The sequence below is a fragment of the Amborella trichopoda genome, chromosome 1, assembly GCF_054954075.1.
Source record: "Amborella trichopoda isolate Santa Cruz 75 chromosome 1, AtrichopodaSantaCruz75HAP2 v2.0, whole genome shotgun sequence".
Lineage (NCBI taxonomy): Eukaryota > Viridiplantae > Streptophyta > Magnoliopsida > Amborellales > Amborellaceae > Amborella > Amborella trichopoda.
In genome coordinates this window covers 14,112,850-14,137,892 of record NC_142336.1, presented here as the reverse complement: position 1 = coordinate 14,137,892, position 25,043 = coordinate 14,112,850, and the positions used below count along the sequence as shown (strand labels likewise).

The following is a 25,043-nucleotide window of genomic DNA, read 5'->3' as shown; positions in this document are numbered from 1 at the left end:
AACGCATGTAAATCCACGAGTCTTTGAGAAAGGGAGAGGCATGGCCCGGGATTTTTTTCCCTTTCGGCGGCATACCCTCTTTATTTTTATTTTTATTTATTTTCTTATTCGCTTTTTGTAAACTTGCACAACTTGGCTTAATTGCCTCTGGATTTGGCCGAGTCCCAGGTCCTAGGTGAGTCTCGAAATATTGTTTACAACATTGGATGATACAATTTATTAAACATTATTCACTTGGAAACCAGATCTTGAGATTAACAAGGTTTCAGAATATTTTGTACCAACTAACCAGGTAAAAAAAAGAAACACACCAATTTACACCAAACTCAAGGGAAACTTTATGAAAACCTTAACTGCATTACATACAAATCAATTCTTATAACCATTTCAAGTATTATTCCAACCCCAATATACTCCCAAGTTCAAGCCAATGTCAACAATCAAGTTAAAATGCCGGATTAAATTGGTCATTCAATTCAAAATGCTATGAACAGTTGTACACATATCACCTATCATCTCTCTTGATCAATTGTCGCCCTGCAAAGACCCAATTACGAAGGATTAAACAAAAGCGACATGCTTCTTCCAATTAAACAACAATTAACATCAGTAATAAGTAGGGCAACAAACATATAACTTGTACGCTTAGCCGTATTTATCTCAACAGGATATTTTCAGGGTGCATTTTGATGGGATGCTAATGAAACGAGAAATTCATTGAGATTCATTATTTTCAATATGTATTTATCTCAAAAACCAATATGAAAGCTTAAATTTCCTAAGTTCTTAAAAGTACATAATACATGAACAATTTTAAATACCATACTTTGAATAAAGTATATATTCCAGCATTTGGAAAACACTATAAAATACTAGGCACTAAAAGAAAAATTATGTTGTTTCGAATACCCAGAGTCATTATTGAGATTCATAAAATCAAGATAATGAATTAATAATGCATCAGCTTAAACTGACATAAAAATTATGTCTTGTATAAAGAAAATGACCCACAACAAACTTTTTGATAAACCATGACAAAAATTAAAAAAAACAAGATGAATGTTCAGATATAACAGTTGGTCTGAAAATCCCATATATTACTTATCACTTGAACCTCTTCATATTGTGATCACAAAGTTCTGAATTTCAAATATGATTAAAATGTTGGATCAGGGGGGTTATACCAAGGAGGAGAATCCTATCAATCACTTCCACATTCTTCATAACTCAAGGCTTCTGAAATGGTATCCAGCCTCCCCTCCTCTCCTGTTATTACTAACAAAGGTAAATCACATACCCAAAACATTAAACTTTTAAGAAGTCCGAAAATTTGTTTGCATCATAAGGATCTAGGGGGGGCAGCAGGTCGGGTCTAGCTGGACCTGGACCCGAATAGTATTCCGGTCCAAAATTTGGACCCATATTCGGACCTATCGGGTCCCGGGTCTACTCGTCGGTTCCCAAGTAGGGTCGGACCCATTGCCACCCTATGACTAATGAGCTTTTTTTCTTTTTTTTTTTGCCCTTTTTTTACCATCATATACCTATAACTATGAGCTTTTTTTTTGCCAATAATACTGTAAATGTTGCCAATATTATGACAATATGAACACCTAGTGCGCCTAAAGATATATGATTGCCATCATATACCCTATGACTAAGGGTACGGGTCGGGTCCGGCTGGGCCCAGACCCGGACTCAAATAGTATTTGGGTCCAAAATTTAGACCCATACCTGGACCCGAGGTCGGGTCCCGGGTCTAGTCGGGTCCGTTGCCACCCCTATAAGAATCTCACCTTGGCACTCCTTTTTTGGAGACCCTAGAAAGCCGTCTGGCTGTGTAGCAAGAAATGGAGACCTGTAGTAGTCGAATATGTCTTTAAACACCAAAAGAGAAAAAATCAGTCCTGGCAAATGGAAGGTATTTCACCTGTGGGATGTATGCGTGCATGTGTGGAAGGTATTTCAACTGTGGGATGTGTGCGTGCATGTGTGTGAGGGTGTTTGTGTGTGTGTGTGAGAGAGAGAGAGAAAGAGAGAGAAAGAGACCTGCATTCTGATACATGTCCATTGTCAAATCAGAAAGACTAAAGTTGCGAGGAATATTGGCCAAGAATCCACATGCTGGTCCTCCAATGTCATCTAACCCAGCTCCCACACCTTGGGGATTCAAATCCCCTCCATTAAGCGAAGCAACGCCATTAAGTGAAGCAACACCATCATCTCCAATAGCTCCAACACGGTTGCTATCTTGGACATTCCCATCTATTCCAAAGGCATATGGGTAATGGCTTGGGAACCCAGGTTCAGTCTTAGGTACAATGCCATTGGTTCCATTAAGCATACCGAAGCGTGAATGCAAAACTGCCATTGAATCTGGTGAGACATCCATACTTGAAGGTGGGGCAGAGGCTTCATCCATGCAACGCAAAGGAGGGTGAGGCATGGAGCTTCCTCCACCTCCATTCATAACTGCAGCTGAAGGAGCCAAATGATGGTGGTGATGCATGTCCGGTCTTGAAGGAGCTATTGGCTGATTCATAACATAGAATTCTTGTGCTTGTTGCACTACATGAAAAAAAGAAAAAAGAAGAAGAAGCAATATAGATTCTTGAAGACCCATGATGCATACAGAAAAGTGTTTTGGGAAGAAATCATTGGTTTCTTCTTCTTTTTCTTTTTATTGTTTGGGGAGGGGGGGTGGGGGGAGAGGGTTCGGGGAGGAGAGAGTGTTCTCAGAAAAGTACACTAGCCAGTTCGATTGGGAAAACCATTGTCCATCGAGGTCGCCACTGTCATGTAATAATGAACAGCAGTAACGGGACGATTTCGTATTTTGGTGGGACCCACGACCTGTATATCACTGTACATCCCTTCCTCAGACAGCACTGAAACTGCATTAGTTTGGGGGAGAGATAGGAAGATCTCGAAAAGGATAAGCATACTACGGTCCTCTAATGAAAACCAATGTCCATCAAGGTCATTCACTGTTGAATGAAATGAATGGAAGTGGAGAACCATTGGGAGAAGCCTGTTTTGAGAGGTCCCACAGTCTCTAAACAATTGTTCAAGTGATGATGCTATTGTATTTTTTTTATTTTTATCCTTTTTGTTGAGAGGGAGGGAGACAGTTTTCAAAAAGGGAAAGCATACACTCCTCTGGCCTAATGAAAATCGTTATCCATCAAGGTCATCACTACTTAATACAATGACAAAACAATAATGGAGAGGTTTTGGTGGGTCGGCCTATCTCTAGATCACTATCCATCATTTCTTCATAGTGATGACACTACTGCAATTTCCAGCAGTCCATCGGCCAATAATACACTTCACCTCTTGAAAAGGCATTTTGGATACTCAAAATTAAAAGAAAACTTTGTCACCCCTATTTATTGGGTTCAAGGCATAATTGCTAGGATCTCCCAACCTAGGTGGTGATCCCACTCCACAATCTCGCTCTAGGAATCCGGGAAAGGTATCTTCAAGGGATCTCAATTTTAAAATTTTTGGAACTCGATCCCCGCTATTAGGGATCTTGACCCCATTGTTTGGGATCTTGAACCCCACCTTAAAGACCAAGATAATTTTTATTTATAGCTTGCTAGCAATGCAACTCTACTTTGCATCGCTTGCTGGCTACAAATAAAGAGAACCCTACTTTAAAGAGAATGTATACTCTTTCCAGTTTTAAACAGCATATATTCTTTAAGGTTGGGCGCAAGATCTCTAGAAGGTTGGGATCGAGATCCCTAATATCTGGGGATGGAGATCCCTAACATATGCATAGCATGGACAATGCTCCCAACTATACGGATCTACTACCCTTTCAAGACTCCCTGCTGTGGATCCCGATTATGATTCTGATCCCACTCCCAATCCCAACAACTTCAAGGAACAATTGAGAAAAAAAAACAATACTAGGAACAATGGCAATAACATGTGAGGATTGAAAAACATATAGAAGGTCATGCAAATGAGTAAATGACATTCCCAAAACATATCAACGGTCTTCTAGATGTCACCACATACATACTACAAAAAAATAAAAGAAGGAAAGAAAAATTGCACGCATATATGGTACTACATACGCAGATCTGTAGCCCATCCAGTTTGGGCTCGTGCATAAGATGGAAATCTAGCTTCCAGGTTCAATTATCGGAATATGCAATATAGCAGAAAAAGATAAATGCTGTTTACAGTCCATTGCACTTGCAGTACATAAGTTACAAACAAGAAAAGCAATTTTTCAAAGTTCCTACTTTTGACAAGGGAGGTTATCTCCTACTTTTGAAGAGGGATGTAAATTGACTCTATATATATATATATATATATATATATATATATATATTTGTTGCTCCCGGCAGGAGACAGTGTTTAACCATCAAAAGATCAGGATCATTTGAAATACAAGAAGAGTGAAAAAGCGATTTTGGTCGCAAAGTTTGAATCATAGGGCATGCTGTGTCTGAATAAATTCCAGGCTGCCACATCCAACATCAACAACCCAGCCAATGTCAATGCAACTTTCTGCAGAATTTACAAACTATTTACATAAATGACATTAAATATGGGCTTTGGACGCTATCTGAAAATTAGTTTGGATGTTGATGATAAAAGGAAATACTAAGGGTGGAAGAAAGCACAGATTAGAGAAATATTACCACAATTACAAACAAGATGAAAGTCCACAATCTAGTAAGCAAGTCACACAAATCAATTTCTTAACATTGTGAAAGGGCCCTGCTTATGATTTAAAGGAAACAAGAGCTTCAATTCTCAAAACATTTAAACTAAGTTACTCCAGTAAAAATAACATATCAAGTTCTATTCCAAGATGGATGCAGATAACGATTCTATTATGAAGTGTTGAGATAAAAATGCAAAAGTTATGATTGTTCACAACTGATTCAAAAGCTTAAGCGCACATTACGCATCCCCCAAAATGAAGGGAAATTGTGCAGAAAACGTACATGGAGTCGAACAAGATCCATTTGAAAGAGGAGGAACTGCAGTTGAGCCCATCTGCGCCATGTGCCGACTTTGTTGCAGAAGCAATTCATTGAAAACCATTATCTGCTGCTTCAGCAACAATCTGACATGGTAGGCCCTAAAGAAATCTCTGTTTTCCTCCTCAAGTTTTTGCCAAACTGTAACCAAATAAAAAAGGGATCAATGTAGAAACAAAAATATGATGAAACATTCTTCATTTCTGCATAGTACATAGCTTCATGCTACTAAATTAGATATTTCAAATAAAATCAGTGAAAAATGCATTCCTGTCAAAACTCGTCTTGCAGGCATCTAATGTTCATTAGTTATACCATATTTATTTACTGTAAGCCAAAAGACGGGGTGGCAGAAGGTAAACATGATATGTTTGTGATGTAGAGAACTTGAGGAAACATAGAAAATCAGCAAGAAAGCACTTTGACACAAACAACTTTGGAGAAACCATAAGGCTTTCTCCCACCTAGGTCCCAAGCCTTACGCTCCTTTTCCCGAGACAAAGTCTTTTCTTTTCTTAAAGAGGAATACATGAATGCCTCTTCAGTCCATCCACGCCCTTATTTATATTGGAAAATTATTGTTTTGGACAATATTTGTTTATCCATACGATTAACTTCTGACCAAAAAGTCCTAACTTAAGTATAACTTGAAACTAAACTCCCTAACTTTAATTAAAATATCTAAAAAGTCCCGAACTGATCTAGCAATAAAATAAATTAAAAAAATCTGAAATAGCCTCAAAAACCCAAAAAAAACATTCAAACTATTCTTGCTCTTCTTATTCTTCTTGGAGGCCCTCTTAGGGCTTTCTTCCTCCAAATATGAGCGAAAATTAGGAGGAACTTATCGCTCCTAAGGAAGATACTTGTGGCTACTTATTGTGCTCTGATCACCATCATCAGTTTGGGAGCTTCACCACAGATAATTCAGTTACTAGCAGTCCTTTAATAATATGGTATTGTACTAGTTCACTGAAAGATTATAGTATGGACAATGGACACAACAAGGGGTTGGGTGTTTGAAGAGTTCTCATTTTCCGACTGGTTCCCAAGTTACTCCCTGTTAAAAAAGCTATAGTTGCATTGATAAGAGTGAGGATTTTTCTTGGAAAGAAAACGTTTGTCTTGAGTCCTTTGAATGAAGAATTTGGTAACAAAGGTTCGAAGTAAGTTTTCATTTTCTTTTTCCTTTTGTAGTCATAAGCTTGCACAATTTTGGCCTATTTGCTTGCACCAAACATCATGACCTTTTTGCAATATTGGGCAATCAAAAAACATAAATGATTTTGAAACACCAATGGCACATCTGACAACCTAAAATTAGTAATTACATTTTCGCGATAGCTACCTGATATCAAGATTGGCAAAATTTCACGCCTGGCTCCCCCCGGCCTCCGCCGCCCCCGCTTATCATGCACTCTCTCCTGGACAATTTTCAGGCTAGAACCATGCTCAGCAAGAGGGGTTCCATGTCATCCCTTTTTTCAACACTTTGCAACCCCTCTCCCTGGCTCTCTAAGTTCATTAATTCTCACAAAATCAGCTTCTCTGTAACCCTGTATGCCCTTCTCTCACTAAATCCAATTCTTCTCTATGGAGTTTACTTTCTTCAGTGCTGAATCACTTGCCATTTGACACAAGCTGCTGGGTTTGGCTAAAAGGTCAGGTCCTAGACTTGAACTCACCATGTAGTGATAGTTGAAAAAATGTAGCCTGTTATTCAAACTTTTGGTTATCTTTCTTGGGAATAAAATGGGTTTAAATGATCTGACAAATTGGGGATTTGGGATTTTAATCTAGAGATGTAGAAGATCTAACTCGTTTCAATTTAGAATTGTGTTTATAAGTTTGATTACGTTTGCTTCTTTATGATTTTTCTCTCTTTTTTTCCCCTCGCTCTTGGGCCTAATTTGTTCTGCTTTTTTCTTCGTTTATGGTTGGCTGATATGGTATCCAACATAGTGTATAATGGTATTCTCCCTCTGGAATGGTATTGTCCCTCTGGAACCACGGAAAGCATGTTATTGTTTGATTTGGTGGCTCTCTCCCTATCTCTAGAACCACAGAGTACCTCAAAACCTCATCAATAGTGGTTTTCACTCTCAACAATAGATATTCAAAAGAAAGGGAAAATATTTGGATATTTCATTTAGAACCAAACATGTACATATCACAATAGTATAAATTCATGGTCAAAGAAAAATTAGCAACTCTGTTAATGCAAAACTAATATTAATATATTTTTTTAGTGAAGTATTTCAAACAAGACTTTTTAATCTATTCTTTTCAGATATGACAGTTAAATTCCCAACGACATTTTAAATATGGAATCTCCTAGAAATATACATCTAGATCCAGTTCATAAATGAAGAAATATACATCTAGATCCAGTTCATAAATGGAGAAAAAAATATTTCCTGGTATGTTTGCCTTGGCCGCAAACTAGCAAGTCACAATGAAATGTGTTGTAGAAGGCTGGGCTTGAGAAGCCGTATGGACCCCAAACCTTAAGCGAGCTTTCATGCAAAATGAAATGGAGTGGCTGATTAGTTCATTAGTGCCCTTGCTGAGTTACAGGACTTCTTTTATGATGATCTGGAGCCCCAGCAAGAAAGGGACATTCTGACTAAAATCATTTTACTAGACTCTCACATGGATCTCAAAAGAAAACTCGATCTCGAGAAAGATATGGAGCATACAGAACTGCCTAAGGTACAGGCATTTGCATGGCTGTTACCCTGAATGGGATTATAAAACATAGATAACCTCAGGAGAGAAGGCCTCATTATTCCTTCACATATGCATATTGTGAAAAGAGGAAGGTGAACCTATAACATACCCATTCTTACAATGTAATTCAGCGAGATGCCTATGGGGTTTGCATTGAATATCTTCTGCACACAATGAAAGGCGCTGGAATCAGTAGAGGGCTTGTTAGCGCAGTGGTTCTCTCCAGAGCTACCAAAAAGGGTCTCACAACATGGAGGCAACAATTTTGCCAACGGGGTGCCATCTGAGTTAAAGGAACAGTAGGAGGCATAAAAAAGTGCGAGAAGAGGAGTGGATTGAAGGCGAACCCATGGCCACAGTCACTGCATGGGTCAGAATGAAGAAAGAAATTACAGGGTATTCCTCACTCAATTTCCAGGATAAGTGGCTAGAGAGAGCATCAGGTAGGATACAAAGAAAAATCAGAGTCGCAAGGTGGGTACCCCCCCTGAAAGTATACTTCAATTGAATTTTAATGGATGCTTGCTAGGGAAAGCTGGTTGGGCTGAAGGAGGAATTTTGAGTGATCATCAGGGTAAAATCCTCATGACCTACTCTGATCCTCTTGGAACTTGTGATTCCAATGAGGCACACGAGAGAAGTGCGGGCTGGTATGGGAAGTTTAGATCCTGGGGGCAAGAGGTAGTTGTAGAGGGGGATTCGACGAATGTTATAGCATGGGCTAGGTGCGATGTTTAGTTCTACCTGCAAGCAGTGGTACAAAGAGACCAACATAGGTGTCACGTCTAGTGCATGTCATAGGTGTCCAGTGCATTCCGCCAAAAAGCGATAATGGCGAAACATGTCCATACCAGTATTTTTATACATAGGGGAGATGATTATTATATAGTCCTGCAGTACCACAATGTACACATGTTGAGCAAACAAAGAGACCATTTTAGGAGGGTTTGTTTGACACGAAACTCAAATCAGTTTTATTCATCACAAGAAATAAATTTTTTATAAGAATAGGTTGAAAGCTCAAAAGAATGCTTCAAATCAAACCATCCCCCATCCCCCACCAAAAAAAAAAACCTTTCTTTTCAAAATCGACTCTAGCTGTCCACTTGATGGACAGAATTAGGGTTTAAAAACTTTAAATCGTTTTTTTTTTTTTTTTTTTTTGAAATTGTGTACAAAATGAATTAAAGATGATTTAAAAAAAATTCAGGTAAAAAAAAAAACCCTAAACATGGCCTTCTTCCCTAGGGAACATGTATATTTTACAGCAGGAGTATATGCTAGTAGTGTCTTCTATAGAACTTAAGAAAATTAGAAGAAATCATATGAAATAAAAGAAACATATGATCAAATTCATTTCATGTGAAAAGATTTGAAAATATTGTCTATTCTTCCTTCTTGTTTTTTAAGTAATGCTTCTTTTGATACCATATTATTCACAAAATGTTTTGCAAAATATGTCATTAAGTACCAGAGGTGGAGTGGTAGTAAAGTGCTAGCCCCAAACTTTAAGACTTTGTGGCCAAATTCAATTCCCCAACTGACACTCATTTTATAAACCATTTACATAGAAGTCCCACTGTGCCATTTGGTCATCACAACTAACATGGAATCTCAATACCCGATGTTAGAAACCTATCATGGATGACACATGCAGTAAGCATGTTTGCCACATCGGTGGAGTGTTGACATATGACAAAAAGGAAAGCACGAAGTGTCAATGTGACACTTTCTGCAGGGGTCTGCCCAAAGATACATAACTGTTCACAAGTCCTTAAAAAATACTCTTCTTTCTTCCTTTCCTTTACAATGGTTCACATATTTATGAGCTATAAAACATGGCAACATGTGTCACAGCTTTGGTGCATGTGTGTGAAACAGATGCATTTCGATACTCTAGAAATATGTTTCCAATGGGAGAAAATGTCATATAACATATTTCTGTCATTGTTTGGATTTTATTTCCTTTGGAAATAATATTTTCATTTTAACCATTACTTTATAGACAAGTCACAAATACAAAATCAAATTTTTAATGAATTGATCAAATAAAATCAGGACATGGTTTCTATGAGTCCATGTAGAAATGAGTCGCCTCTTTAAGGACATGTAATCTCTAACATGGAAATCATGAATATGAAAGAATAAATAAATTTTGAAAATTAGAAATAATAATTCTATTAAGAAAACATTTGGACCGTTAGTTTCAATTGTTTTTAGATGGACCACCTATTTGCATCCATCTTTAAGATGGATGCTTTATACCTTGGGACTGCATATTGTAGAAATGCGGTCCCACCCGAATGAACCAATATTCCATAAAATAATAATTTCTGTGAGCTTTTACTATCTAATCTACAGAGTAACCTTTCAATGTACTTGTTTTATTTTAGAGATCCCATCAAAACTTCGGTTTACTACTCCCACCTAAAAGTTGGGAGGAAATTTTAGCACAGCATATTATGATGCCACCAATTTCAGAATGGTACAAGAAGTATGAATGAAATTGAGATCCCCCTATTTTTCTCTACTGAATTTTTATAGAAAACATTTTATGGTTTCATATCAAATCTAAAAAGAATGTATAATATATGAAATTTATACTATCTAGGTATGGGCACAGAAGTGTTGTTTCTAACATTCTATTTTTAAGGTTAATGCTTTTGACACGTGTCCATGCCCGAATGAACACGCAGGTCCATTTCTATCGAAATAGTTCATGAGAAAACTCTAACTTGACCTGCAAGTAATTTTAATCATAACCCTTCATTTAACCTAACCCTGCTTTGACAAATTTATTCTTAAAATCTCTAAAAGCATAGACGACATAAAAAATATCAACTATAATAAAAGACACCACTACCCTTGAAATCTCCACAAAATAAAACAACCTAAGTAACCCTATTGCAATCTTTTAAAGGAAAAATTCCTAACCACACCACCCTCTTACCAAGTCGAAAGGTCTGAAGCATAGGCCTAGCCTAGTCTGAGTCCTGATTTTTGGAGCCTTGTGATGACTTAGTCCCACATTAGACATGAAAAGGAATTGATTGGTACGGATTGGCTTTCTCCTGAACACTCTTGTTCTAATATTTATAGTCTTTTTCTTTTCAGTTTCCGACTTGTATTATTTTTTTAAAATAAAGATGAAGTAAAAATTTGCTCGAGTCAACATCACTCTGGTTAGTTTAGCAAAATCATTCTGAAACTCAGGTAAGTCTTACACTAACCCAGCTGATGCTCTGCAGTGACCATGAAACACGAGGCCAAGTCAGTAAACTATGACTTTGCTCCATTTTGACTTACAGTAATCTAAAGTAAGCATGGAACATACATGAAGGGCCAACTCGCAATATCTATTTCACAAAATTCATGAGAAGATCCAAGAAGATCAAATGCCTTTAAGAAGGAACAAACAAGATACTAACAGCGTACCAAGTTCTGTGAAACCAGGTTCTATCTTTGCCTGCTCCAAGAGAGTGTACACAACTTCTTTTTGGTTCATGTAAAGTTGCAAACACCGTTCTATAAGATTTTGCACCTGCTCACAATATTGAAAAGAAACAAATAGAGACACATTTGGGTGAGGATGATAGGAATAAAAATCTCAAATTTTACAACAATCCATTCAAACACACTATCATAATTATATAACTATGAGTGAAGCTTGAGCTGACAAGTATAGATACGAATAGCATGTTATTGATTCGCTACTGAAATTCTTGGCACACAATTACCACTATGAGCTGACATGGGCATTATATTTTGCAATGAAAACAAATTTATGTAAGATAGAAATTACTTGGAAAATGAACATGAAACAAGATACTGTGTAATTAAGACGCTACAACTGTGTGGTACTGCACAGAAAGGAGTCACTATTTCAAGTGCACCATATAAAATATTTCACGGACATTTTTGGAAATTCATAAATAGAGGAACTCAAAGGTCGACAATCTAGGTTCAATACATAACTGGAAAGTCATGGCCAAAGGAATGAATAATATCCAGAACAGAATCACAACACGAAAAACAATTCACACACGCATGTTACAGGAATAAAAGCAATCTGCAATTCTCTCTCTCTCTCTCTCCCCCCCCCCCCCAACAAGGAATGAATAATATCCAGAACAGAACCACAACACAAAAAACAATTCACATGTGCATGTTACAGGAATAAAAGCAATCTGCAATACTCTCTCTGTCTCTCTCTATCTCTCTGTCTCCCCCCCCCCCCCCCCAACCACACACACACATACACATACACATGCTCACTTGTGCACCACACATGGCTACATCATTTACAGTAGGATAAAAATTAAAATTCACCAGCTGGATATCTTGACGAGAGACCTTCCTGACATCTCCATTAGGCACCTTCCCAGTTTCCATATTGACGAGGGATGACTCAGTTGCATAAGATTCAACAGAGAAGCTCTGACCCTGCCTCAATACCTGATGCAGTACAGGCCCAGAAGAATGTCGGTGGCAGTCCTGACCAGACAATGAAGAATCTCATCAGCCAAATAATTCGACCATTGATGAACAAAGCATCAAGGTAAAACAGAGTGTGATATCTGGTAGTTTAAAGCTGTAAAAGGAAAGTACACAGGGTCCAATTAAAGGGTAAGCTAGTAATCCTCAAATGATGATGTACAAAAGGACAAATATCTTAATCTAAAATTTGTGTATTACTTTGACTAGTCATTGTAACTGAAAAGATTTATTACAAAACTCAGTGAAACTGGAACTACCATATTTCTTGTCCTAGATGGAAGAAACTGTGGTTAAGTCCTATGCTATCAAAAGTGACACAGGAAAAAAATGAGGCATCCCCATAACACCTCAAACTAGGCCTAGTTCAAGTGGCTGGGCAAGTGGCTAACCTCACTTAGGGCCTCACCCATTAAATTGTGTCTAGGTACTAGAATATTTCTTAAAAAAAAACCCCCATACTTAAATTGGGGCTACTCTGGTGACTTACCCATCCAAAAAGGTTGAAGTCCCTAAAAAATTTACACCAAACCCCCTTTTCTCCCTTCCCCCCCTCCCAGAAACCAAAACATATCTTCCACCTCACAAAACACTGCTCTCTAGAAAACTGATTCAAGACATATAAGAAGTCCCAAACTTTAAGGCACGCATGATAACAGGGACAGCCCAAAACCAGGTTTGGGCTAGCCATGAATTGGCCGGAAACTCGCATCTGGTAGTGGGAATAGATAACACTGACCAGGGATATGAATGGCTCCATCACCAAAAACTAAGGATGGGGGGACTCTCTCTCTCTCTAGTACAATTTTGAAACCCTACTTTACAATACAACAATCTTTTGAACCCTAGTACATTTTTGAAACCTAATCTTTGCACAAGGTTTAGATTGCAATCGGCACGAAAACCTAAACCCTAAACAACAAAAAGAGGTTTACAATTTAGGTTTTCAAATATGGTTTTGAACCCTAATTCCAAAACAGAGGGCCTACTGTTTTGAACGTAGCTGTTAGGATCAGACAGGACGAGACTAGGATTGGGAACGCAACAAAGAGCAGGGGATCATGAAAACCCTATGCTTAGGATTGTTGTCCGTGGCTCCGTGCACTGCATGTGTTAGGGATCTAGATCCCCAAACGTCAGGGATCGAGATCCCAACCTTGAGAATCTTGATCCCGACCTCTTGGGTTCTTGATCCCAACCTCTTGGGGATCTTAGTGACAACCTTAAAGAGTGTGTATAGTTTAGGACTATATGCACTCTTTAAAGTAGGGATCACTTTAGCCAGTAAGGCAATCATATTAAAAACACAGTTGTATTGCTAGGTGACTATAAATTACTAAAACCAAGGTTGGGAACATGATCCCTAACAGTAAGAATCGGGAACACTAGTAGTAGGGGATCAATGTTGCAAAATTTAAATATTGATATACCTTGAAATCGCTTTCTCGGAGCACTGGAGTGAGATTCCAAAGCGGAATCTCCACATATGTTGAGAGAGCCTGGCAACTATGGTCTCGAAATCAAACTGTGCTTCTTAAAAAAAAAAAAAAAAAAGCTACAGTTTACTGTCATTTGAAGAAAATGCCTCTCTATTCACAAATTATCGGCCGCAAAACTCTAATTTACAGATGATAGATTAGGGTTAATTTAGTAAGTTACAGATTGTGATAAATTACATACCTTTTTTGAGATCCTAATTTACATACTACCCAAATTAGGATTCTATTTTGTTTACTGTAAATTACAGCAAACAAAGTTTTTATATTTTTGCCTGAGTTTTAGAGTAAATTACTAAGCATTATAGTTATTTACTGTAAATTCAGTAATTTTACAGTAATTTATTGTGAGTAAAAATTACTGTCATTTACTGTAAATTAATCGTATATGACCTTTTCCAATTTTTCTAGGTTGATTCTTTGATCTGATTATATATTTACAGCTACAACTGTCGCAATGTGATTGCATATGTCACAGAGAAATTGTATTTTGCGGTCCTCGAGTGTTTTAATGTGCGTATATTTGATTTATTCAGCTAATGTCATAGCTTTTGTGTTCTCAATCTTTTCTATGCATTGCTGGGTTTTGGTTTATGTATTGAGGATTCAAATTTTAGTCTTCCATAATGTGTGTGATTATGCCTAATTATGTTTGTTGTGGGTTTAGAAGGAAGGTTTTTTATGGTCTGGATTATGTAGTGGGCAAGTAGCTGACACAAAGCTTTCTCTAATACCTCTCTAATTGACCTAATTGTCCCAGTGATAATTAGTAGGTGATGCTGAGCTTACTAATGTTAAGACTACTATAACTTTTGCTCCTGATACTATCCATAACCAAGAAAATTTCCTTTTTTTTTATGAGCATGAAATTGTGTTTAATTTTTTTAACAGAATTATTAAATAAAAATTAGCTGATCATGGTGATAGCCCTTGTCTCTTTGTTTTTGTCTCAAGAGTTAGGGTGTGGTCAACGTTTTCCTTTGTTTTTAATGGAGAATTAACAGAATAGAGAGATAAAGAAAGGAAGACATAATTGAAGAAAGCACAAATTAAGCAGTTCAACTGCGGTGGTGCCACCTCAAAAAACATAAAGCATATATGCAATCAAGTCCTAACACTAAATCCAAAGGATCGACATGTCACAGCAGACATGAAATAAAAGAATCAAATTAAAAAAAAACACAAAGCAGGAGAAAACACACACGGAATGGAGAAAATTTATCCAGAAACAGAGTTATGTGAAAAAAATTCAATAAAAACATTTAAGATGACCCCAGACAATAAACCCCACAATTGATCACGCATAATCCCAAAAAACAAAAAAGAAAGAACTGTAAAACTTGGAAACGAAAAGATAAGAATAGAATAAAGCATGATCACAAACAAAAACATTAATAGCTATTAAACCCTAAGAAACCCATGAAAAATATTCACAACAACCAAAAAAGAAGAAAAAAAAAACAAAGAAAGTGTATCCAACTAAAAAACAGATAAAATTTCATTACAGCATATCAGATAGATAAAGGATCAAACAAGAATTGCCAGCATCAATCACCATTACAAAAATAATGAGAAGACAGAAAAAAAAGAGGAATTAGAGAACAACCTGATGAAAGGCGATAGGAATTGGGCTCTGATCATTCATACGGAAAACCAGAAAGAGAGAGCGAGAGAGAGAGATAGAGAGAGAGAGGTGCGTCTAGGCGAAGCTTACCCCCAGCGAGGCGTCTTCCAAATATATATTATTTGGCTTCTGCGAAACGAGCACAGCGTAAGTATATTTTATAAGGCCTAGGCTCTATGAAAACAAAATAAAGCCCCATCTTAAATTCTTGTCACGAAAGCACTTTGAGAGCAAGGGAAATCTTTATGATGTTCTAAAATCAATTTTCAACGCTCATAATAAAATTTGAAATTTAAAAAATAGTACAAATATTGTGGATCTATGAACACATAATTTTAGGATGAAATCTGACGGTCTAGATAATTTGTTGTAATATATATTATTTTTAAAGCTTTAAATCCTAATTTATTTTTATAAACATAATGTTCAAGTAGAAATGATCGATGCAGAGGTTTTTCAATGCTTAAATTGTAATTTTGAATGAATTATGTAATAAGAGGAAATTTATATTAGGGGACCATTTTTTTATTACGATCATTATTAGCCACTTGAAATTTGACACTAAGAATGAGTCAAAAAGTTTTAAAAATTTTTTATTGAATGTCATGCACAATCAATTTGACACTAAGAATGAGTCCAAAAATTTTAAATTTTTTTTATTGAATGTCATGCACAATCAATGATACGCTTTTAATCATTTATTCTACACTTAACAGCTATGAGTGATTTTGACATCTCTATGTTAAATTTTAAATAAACTTATTGCATATTTTCTCCTTTATCATCATTGTCATCATCAAAACTTGTTTTTCAACACAAATCTTAATCAACTATTATGCTCATACCCTCAATGAGGTCATACCTCCTCCTTTATAAAATGCCTAAAATAGCTCTGCATGTCATATTAAAAGCTTTTTCCACTTAAATCTTCAATAAATTTCCAATATTGCAATGAGAATTGTAACTGTATTTATCTTGCAGGGCAAAATGTATGCGTGAAAAATACCTACCCAAAATAACGTCTATATTTATTAAGCGAACAGGTAAAAAACAAGGGATATTACAATATACATACTTTCTATTAATGAGTATTTCATTATTTGGTTCTAAACAAAACCCATGTAATTAATAACAATTGGAGGTTTGATTCAAAATCCAAACAAGAGATTCAAAGAAATTATTTATGGGTGGTGAGTGTTTACATAACAAAAAAAATTAAGGAAAATAGTTTGGTAGCCTGCATCCCTATCAATATAAGTAAAGCCTCACCTGATTACTCATCAAAATTTTCAATTCAAGTGTTGAAAACATTTAAATCGATCAGCTTGAGCATTATAGTTGTGAAAAAAACATTTAGGATTTCAAGTTCTTACTCATCAAAATTTTCAATTCAAGTGTTGAAAACATTTAAATCAATCAGCTTGAGCATTATAGTTGTGAAAAAACCATTTAGGATTTCAAGTTCTTAAAAAACATATATTGCAATAAATAATCTAGACTTTAAAATTTATATCATTTTTTGAGTTTCAAATTTTATTGTCTGCCTTGAAAATTGATTTCCAAACCACGTGAAAATTGCTAATGCCTAGAGTGCTTTTCGAATAAAGATTTGATGTGAGGCTTTATTTGTTTTTTACAAATCCAAGGGTCAGTGGAAACTTCATCCTGATAATAAAGACCGGTAAGATTCTAATTTAGTTTTCCAATGAAGGATAAAGTGGTTTGTCTAAGCTTTAATTGGGTCCCCCTTTAGAAAGCGACATTGAAAAGGACATATGGATATCCATATTTTGATTGCATTACACCGGAATTTGGGTTTCTTTGGTGACGGATGATAACTTGTACTTTGTGTTCGTGGTTTGGTGGTGGTGAAGGCTTAAAAAACAGTCCTTTATTTAATCAACTAAGTCTTGTTTTTGTTGCGCAAGTAACGCCGTCCTGAAAACGATGAATAGGATAAGACCAACTGGACAGCTCATCAGTCTCAAATTCCGGGCTTCTCTCCTCTCTCTCTCGCCTCTTTGACTTGTCATCTAAAAGTCAAAAGATACGTTGACCGATTTGACGATCTCCCTCTTTCTCATCCTCTTCCTCTCTCTCCATTTGTTTTTGAGATTTAACAAAGTTACCTTGTTGTATAAATTTGTATAATGAAAGTATTTACTTTTAGGGAAAAGCTTACATAGGGAACGCTTTAAATGATCAAATTGGAACTTACTACAAAAAATTTCACTAGAAGAAGTTGTTTTGATGTTCAAATATCTTCAAATTGATCATCTGGACATCAAGATGTATGGACATGAGAAAAAAATAGATTCAAGTTTTGAAAATAGCGTATTTTATAACGTATTTTTGGACTATCAATTTTCAAGATTTTCAAGCCTTTATAGATATGTCGATCTACACTATTTTTTAAGCTTTAAACTTAATAAATAAAGATGAAATTATATTTTAAGGCTATTATAAATATTTCCAATATTGAAACCACATTTTTCGATACAATTTAAAGATGGGCTCTAATTTGATTGTTTAGAGCCGAACCTCACCCTTACTTATATAAGGGTGCGGTTTGCATAGAGTTAAGGCTCTAAACAATCAAAGTAAAGGCCACTTTCAAAAATATGGTAATATTGAAAATCTTTGTTATAGCATTAAAATATATTTTCATCTTTAATTATAAAATTTAAAGCTTCAAAAATAGTGTAGATCGAGCGGATCCATGAAAACTTCAAAATCTTGAAAATTGATGGTCTAAAAATGCGTTATAAGATGTACTATTTCAATCACTTGAAATCCATTTTTTTTCTCATGGCCACGTATCTTGATGTCGAGATGATCAATTTGAGGATATTTGGGCATTTAAATAACCTCTTCTAGTGAAATTTTTAAGATAGGTTCTAATTTGATTGTTTAGATCATTGACTCTATATAAACTTTTCCTTTTAGATAAAGTACCTACATTATACTATACTACTATACAAGTAAGATGCGCCCCTCTAAATTTTGCTAGGAGATGTAGTTTTGGTGTTTGAAATCGTATAATAGCCTGAAAATCCATGTTCAGCTTTAATTATGAAATTTAGAGTTTCAGTAATAGCACAGATCAAGCTGATATTTAAATACTTGAAAATTTTGAAAATAAAAGGTCCAAATAACTTGTTAAGGGATACATTCTTTTCAAGATTTGAAATTAGTTTTTTTTTTTTTTCTTATAACTATATATCTAGAGGTTGAGATAATCAATTGAAAGGTTTTTCAACTTCGAAACACTCCTGTCTACTGGATTTTTTAGATACACTTACTTCTTTATTATAAGGTTGCAACTTTATATAAAAAAATTTCCTTTACCAAAAAGGACAAAGAAAAACAAAACAACAAAAGCCTGGCCGAAAATGAGTAGAGATCATCACCATTCATCTTTCTAACTGATGATGCTCAAGATAAGCCAATAACCCTGCCAAAAAATAAAGACATCATAATCTGTCGTACTTTCTTCCCTCTCAATTTGGGAACTAATCCCCCCACTATGATCTCCCCTGTTCAGCTAGCACATTAGTTGTATTGCTTTCTCTATTAAATGTAGAAAAATGGCCTCCTTGGCTATCAATACATACTAAATTTCTCCATAATTAATCTTCAGTATCATGGCATCATGTTGGGCTTTTTGCACAATTTGATAGCATTAGAAAAATGGCATTCACTCTGAAGTTTATCATGTTATGCAAGTAGCTTTTGCACCCTATTCTTTAACTCCAATATATCAGTCTCATTCGTTGTAGATGGGTGCAAACATCCAGAGCAAGTAAAGACAATTTCACCTTCCGAATTCCTTAGGAGACCTCAAAACCCTATATTACCTTTCTCTCCGTGGATCTCATCATGTTACGCGTCTATCGTAGATAGTGATACCTATCGCAGCCTGTGAAAGGTCGCGGCAATACTGTCACACCCCAAGAATTTACAATACTGTTATTCCTGAGATGTGACAGGCAAAACATATATACATCTATTGATAGGACAAATTTACAGTGGCGAGGTCTTACAAAGTAAATAAAGAAAGCTAGTACAACAACAGTATCTTCCAAGGTTGATCTTGACTAGCACTCAAAATTAATCCGCAGTTATCGTAAAAAAAATGTTTACCATAGTTTGATGAGTTTGGCTACTCAGTAAGTGATCATCATAATCCTAAATATAATCATGATTGAAAGATATCAATATTTTCCAAAATGAGATCTATTAACAGAAATGCATCAACAGTTTCACTTTCAATAAATGCATAATTAAGTATAATCTGAATAATTGAAATGCTTATAACACTTTTAACGGCAATACAAAGGATTTCACAAAATACCCTACTGGCGTCCCAAGTAGGTCACCTATATACCCCATCAGCGTCCTGATGGGTCCACTTAATCCCTATCGGCGTCCTAGATAGGTCCACTTAATCCCTGCAGGTCCACTTATACCTCATCGGCGTACCGGATGAGTCCACTTAATCCCTACCGGCGTCCTAGATAGGTCCACTTATACCTCACCGGCGTACCGAATGAGTCAACTTGCATACTTAAATTATTTCTAAATCTCTTTAAACATTCGAAAGCAGCAATATCATATACTCAACATATCACTGAAACCATTAATATGAATTTCACTTAAACCATTAATAATAGTCACTCTCTATAACATTTCAAAAATAACCAATCAAATATTTTGGGCTCAAATTTAGAAAGGTAGCAGTTTGTAAAGGCATTCTAGCATAATTGCCAATTTAATATGTATAGAAAAACTCTTATAAAAATTCAAGAATACTGAATTATCACAATTTATGGAATATCAATTCACAAATAAATATTTCACAATAATACTATAATCAATTGTAAAAATGTCAATTTTTAAATAATAAGGCAATCATTTGCACATGAATTTTACAATGTCTAAATATTCAAAACAGTAGAAAGAAATATCACAATTTTACTAAAAGCAGAAATTCACATTTATTTCTAACAATGAACAAGAAAAATAAATAAATTTATTTTTCTAATTTACAGCATTTAAAATTTCTAACATAGATAAAATATCACAATTTTTATCAAAAAGATTTATTTTTCAAGATAATGAGGTCACATGCACATAAAATTTATCGCGCCTAAAATTCATGATAATAAGCAGAAATAATTATTTCATTTCATTTTTAAAAAAAGAATGAATTATTTTTCGAGACAATGACGTCAATTACACACAAAACTTATAAAATAAAGATCCTGGACGGAAATATCACTATTTATTAAAAATAGACTATTTTTCAGAAAGACGATGTCACTTACCCACAATTATTTGAGAGGGAGCTTCCGATAAAAAAATTCGGTTCGAGAGCGAAGTTCACGGTGTTTCGACCAGAGAGAGAGAGATCTTAAAATTTTCTAGAGTGGGAGTGCTCACCTCCCCTATTTAAATTCTTATAACGTATTATTATAATATTTTATTACGCTCTACCTCATACCTGAGGTGTCGCGTTAAGCGTCTGCTTTTAACATACGAAAACCACGTCTGCTAAAGGACGTGGCGAGCAGCAGGCAGCAAGAAGCAAAAGCAAAGGCAAAGGCAAAAACTTTTGAAAATAGTGATGGTCTCCAAGGACCATCATACTCAAACAGACCATCACCTATTTAAAAGCATCTTTTCTCTTTTTTTTTTTTTTTTTTTGAAATTTTAGGATTGTTACATTCTTCCCCCCTTAAAGAAATTTAGTCCTCTAAATTTGTGTACCTGACTACTGAAAATGATAGGGGTATTTTTCTCTGATTTCGTCTTCTCGTTCCCAAGTCGACTCTTCTCTTGAATGGTAGTGACATAATACACGGACTAAAGGAATCTCCTTGTTACGCAACACTTGCACCCTTCGATCCAGTATCAAAATTGGCTGCTCAATGAAGGATAGGTCCTTCCTGATCGGTAAAGGTTCATATTTTAAGATATGGGACGGGTCGGGCTGATATTTTCGTAGTGAAGATACATGAAAGACATTATGGACATTTACCAATTCGGGTGGTAAGGCAAGTCTATAAGCGACACCTCCGATTCTTTCCAGGATTTCAAATGGTCCGATGTAACGTGGACTCAACTTTCCTTTCTTGCCGAATCTCATAATGCCCTTTATTGATGAGATTTTTAGGAAAACTCGATCACTTTCCTCAAATTCAAGATCTCTCTTTCGGTTATCGGCATAACTCTTTTGCCGACACTGAGCTGTCCTGAGCCTTTCACGAATTAATGCTATTTTATCTGTGGTTATCTGGACAATTTCTGGCCCCAAAAGCTTTCTTTCACCAACCTCGTCCCAATATATGGGTGACCTGCATTTCCTTCCATACAGGGCTTCATATGGTGCCATCTGAATACTGGCTTGGAAGCTATTATTATAAGCAAACTCAATCAGGGGTAAATGGTCATCACAGCTTCCTGTGAGGTCAATAACACAGGCCCTCAGCATATCTTCCAAGGTTTGGATGGTCCTCTCCGATTGTCCATCAGTTTGGGGGTGAAAGGCAGTACTAAAGGTGAGTCTCCTCCCCATGGCTGGCTGTAGTCTAGCCCAAAATTTAGAAGTAAACCGAGTATCCCTGTCCGATACAATACTGACAGGAACTCCATGCAATCGTACTATTTCCTTAATGTACAACTGAGCCAGTCGATCCAAAGTGTACGTCGTGCGAATCGGTAGAAAGTGGGCAGCTTTGGTCAACCGATCCACAATGACCCAAATGCTATCATGTCCTGAATTTGTTCTAAGCAAGTCAGAGACAAAATCCATAGAGATGTGCTCCCACTTCCATTCTGGCATCGATAAAGACTGCAACAACCCAGCGGGCCTTTGATGTTCAGCTTTTACTTGCTGGTATGTTAGGCATTTAGACACAAATAGTGCTATCTCTTTTTTCATATTATTCCACCAAAAGGTTTTCTTCAGGTCCTGATACATTTTAATACTTCCGGGATGTATTGTATAACGAGAATGATGTGCTTCTTCTAAGATAGCTTTCTTTACACTTTCATCATTCGGGACACAAACCCGACCTTTGAATCTTAGCAAATCCTCACTACATATAGAGAATTCATATCTCTTTTCTTGTTTCACCTCTTCTATAATTGTTATAAGCTGAGGGTCTTTCTTTTGTGCCAATCGAATCTGTTGGATTAATTGGGGTTCTGCCTTAATATTGGCAATCATACTTACCACACCATTAATGGACGGAGTTGGATGCCAATCCACTATTTCCTCTAACAATCGCATTTCTTGGATCATTAGATGAGCTAAGACTCCCGTAGATTTTCTACTTAGAGCGTCGGCCATAACGTTAGCTTTTCCTGAATGATAATGGATTGTACAATCATAATCTTTTAAGAGATCCATCCATCTTATCTGCCGCATATTTAAATCCCTCTGAGAGAAAAGGTATTTCAAACTCTTATGATCCGTGTATATTACGAATTGCTCACCATATAGATAATGCCTCCATATTTTCAAAGCGAATACTATTGCAGCTAGCTCCAAATCATGAATTGGATATTTTTTCTCATATTCTTTCAACTGTCTGGATGCATATGTCACTACTTTCCCATATTGCATTAATACATAGCCCAAACTTTTATGTGAAGCATCACTATAAATCACAAATCCCCCACTCCCCTCACGAATAGTTAAAATAGGTGCTGAAGTTAATCGAACTTTTAGTTCTTGAAAACTCTCCTCACATTCACTTGTCCACTCAAATTTGACATTTTTCTGTGTCAATCGAGTCAATGGGATTGCGATTCGAGAAAATCCTTCTACAAATTTTCTGTAATATCCTGCCAATCCCAAAAAGCTTCGAACTTCAGTCACATTACTTGGTTGTTTCCAATTAACAACGGCTTCAACCTTTGAAGGATCAACTGATAGACCTTCCTTTGATATGACATGTCCTAAAAATGTCACTTGTTCAAGCCAAAATTCACATTTACTAAGTTTGGCATGCAATTTCTTTTATCTTAATATTTGCAATACCATTCTTACATGCTGCTCATGTTCCTTCTGATTCTTGGAATAAATTAAAATATCAACGATGAATACCACAATAAATTTATCCAAAAAGGGCTTAAAGATCCGATTCATCAAATCCATAAATGCAGCTGGTGCATTGGTTAATCCAAAAGGCATGATTAAAAATTCATAATGGCCATACCTTGTTCTGAAAGCTGTCTTGAGTACATCTTCACTTTTAATCTTAAGCTGATGGTATCCAAATCTAAGATCAATTTTTGAAAACACTTGTGATCCTTGTAATTGATCAAATAAATCATCAATTCTAGGTAATGGATACTTATTTTTCACTGTCACTTGGTTCAACTGTCTATAATCAATACACAATCTCATAGTCCCATCTCTCTTTTTGACAAACAGTACTGGAGCACCCCAAGGTGACACACTGGGCCTGATAAAACCTTTATCTAATAATTCTTCCAATTTGTTGTTTCAGTTCTTTAAGTTCTGCAGGAGCCATTCTGTAAGGTACCTTAGAAATTGGTGCTACCCCTGGCACTAATTCAATGGAGAATTCAATTTCCCTGTCCGGCGGTAATCTTGGCAATTCTTCAAGAAAAACGTCGGGAAATTCTCGGATAACCGGAGTGGTATCCAAATTTATTTCTTCATTCCTATCTTCTTTGATATAGGCAAGAAAGCCTTGACATCCTTTTCGAAGGAGGCGATTAGCTCGAATACAAGAGATTAAATATGATGGGGAGTCTTCTTTGACACTATTGAAGTAAAATACTGGTTGATTCGGAATACTAAAGGTAACAATTTTCTTATAACAATCAATACTTGCATGGTATGCAGAAAGTCAATCCATGCCTAAGATTACATCAAAATCTTGAATTTCCAGGAGTATTAAATAAACCAACAGTTCCTTTTCTTCTATCTTTATTACACATGATTTGTACATTATATTGGTGTTAATTGAATCTCCCATCGGTGTGGCTACCTCTAGAATGTATTCTAATTGTTCTGGTTCTACCTTTAAGTGGCATGCAAAGTGTTGTGACACAAATGAATGAGTAGATCCAGGATCAATCAAAACATGAGCTACTTTTTGGAAGATAGTAAGAGTACCTTGGATCACTGATTTTGAGGCCTGAGCGTCTTGCTCGGTAATCGCAAATACTCTTCCCTTCATCTGAGGCTTTAGAGCTATCTCTCCCTGCTTTGGAAGCTGTTGTGTCTGTAAGCTAGGACATTGCTTAATCTGGTGTCCCAATTTTCCACATTTAAAACAGGCTTCGGTATTCCAATAACAAGGGCTTGATCCATGATTTTTCCCACATTTTCTACATGGTTCTATTGGGTTTTGAAATGGCGAGGGCCTTGGCTTCTTGTTTGGCCTTTCAAACTGTTGTCGATTAGATGATGTAGGTCTAACATGACTGTTCTGATTTTTCGTCTTTTGGTAATCTTCAAAATCTTTTTCGACAATTTGGGCACGATCCACTATTTCAGCATAAGTTCTTAATTTCAAGACTGATATTCTGCTTCTAATAGCTGGCCTAAGACCCCTTTCAAATTTCTTCACCTTTCTTGCCTCATTATTAATCATATGTAGTGCAAACCTGGCCAATTCAGTAAACTTGGTCTCGTACTGTGCTACTGTCTTA

At 36.1% G+C, this 25,043-nt stretch overlaps 1 protein-coding gene across 21 annotated transcripts; it reads right to left on the bottom strand.

Annotated features, from left to right (window-relative positions):
• Window positions 1-337: 337 nt before the first annotated feature.
• Window positions 338-15,449, bottom strand: LOC18444534 (uncharacterized). 21 transcript variants are annotated; one of them, XR_016051878.1, is made up of 8 exons: window positions 15,333-15,449; window positions 12,066-12,230; window positions 11,172-11,277; window positions 4,971-5,147; window positions 2,050-2,568; window positions 1,797-1,858; window positions 1,185-1,275; window positions 338-537 (listed from the first exon to the last, which is right to left on the bottom strand). XR_016051878.1 is itself a non-coding variant. In XM_088861588.1 (8 exons), the coding sequence occupies exons 1-7, from the start codon at window positions 15,369-15,371 to the stop codon at window positions 1,202-1,204; spliced, it is 1,161 nt and encodes a 386-aa protein (XP_088717714.1). In that variant the 5' UTR covers window positions 15,372-15,449; the 3' UTR covers window positions 338-537; window positions 1,185-1,201. The 21 variants fall into 21 exon arrangements, 16 of the variants coding, with proteins under 16 accessions (XP_088717714.1, XP_011627197.1, XP_088717734.1 ...); XR_967012.3 differs by having other exon boundaries at window positions 1,185-1,266; XR_016051890.1 differs by having other exon boundaries at window positions 1,185-1,266; window positions 2,050-2,478.
• Window positions 15,450-25,043: the final 9,594 nt, after the last annotated feature.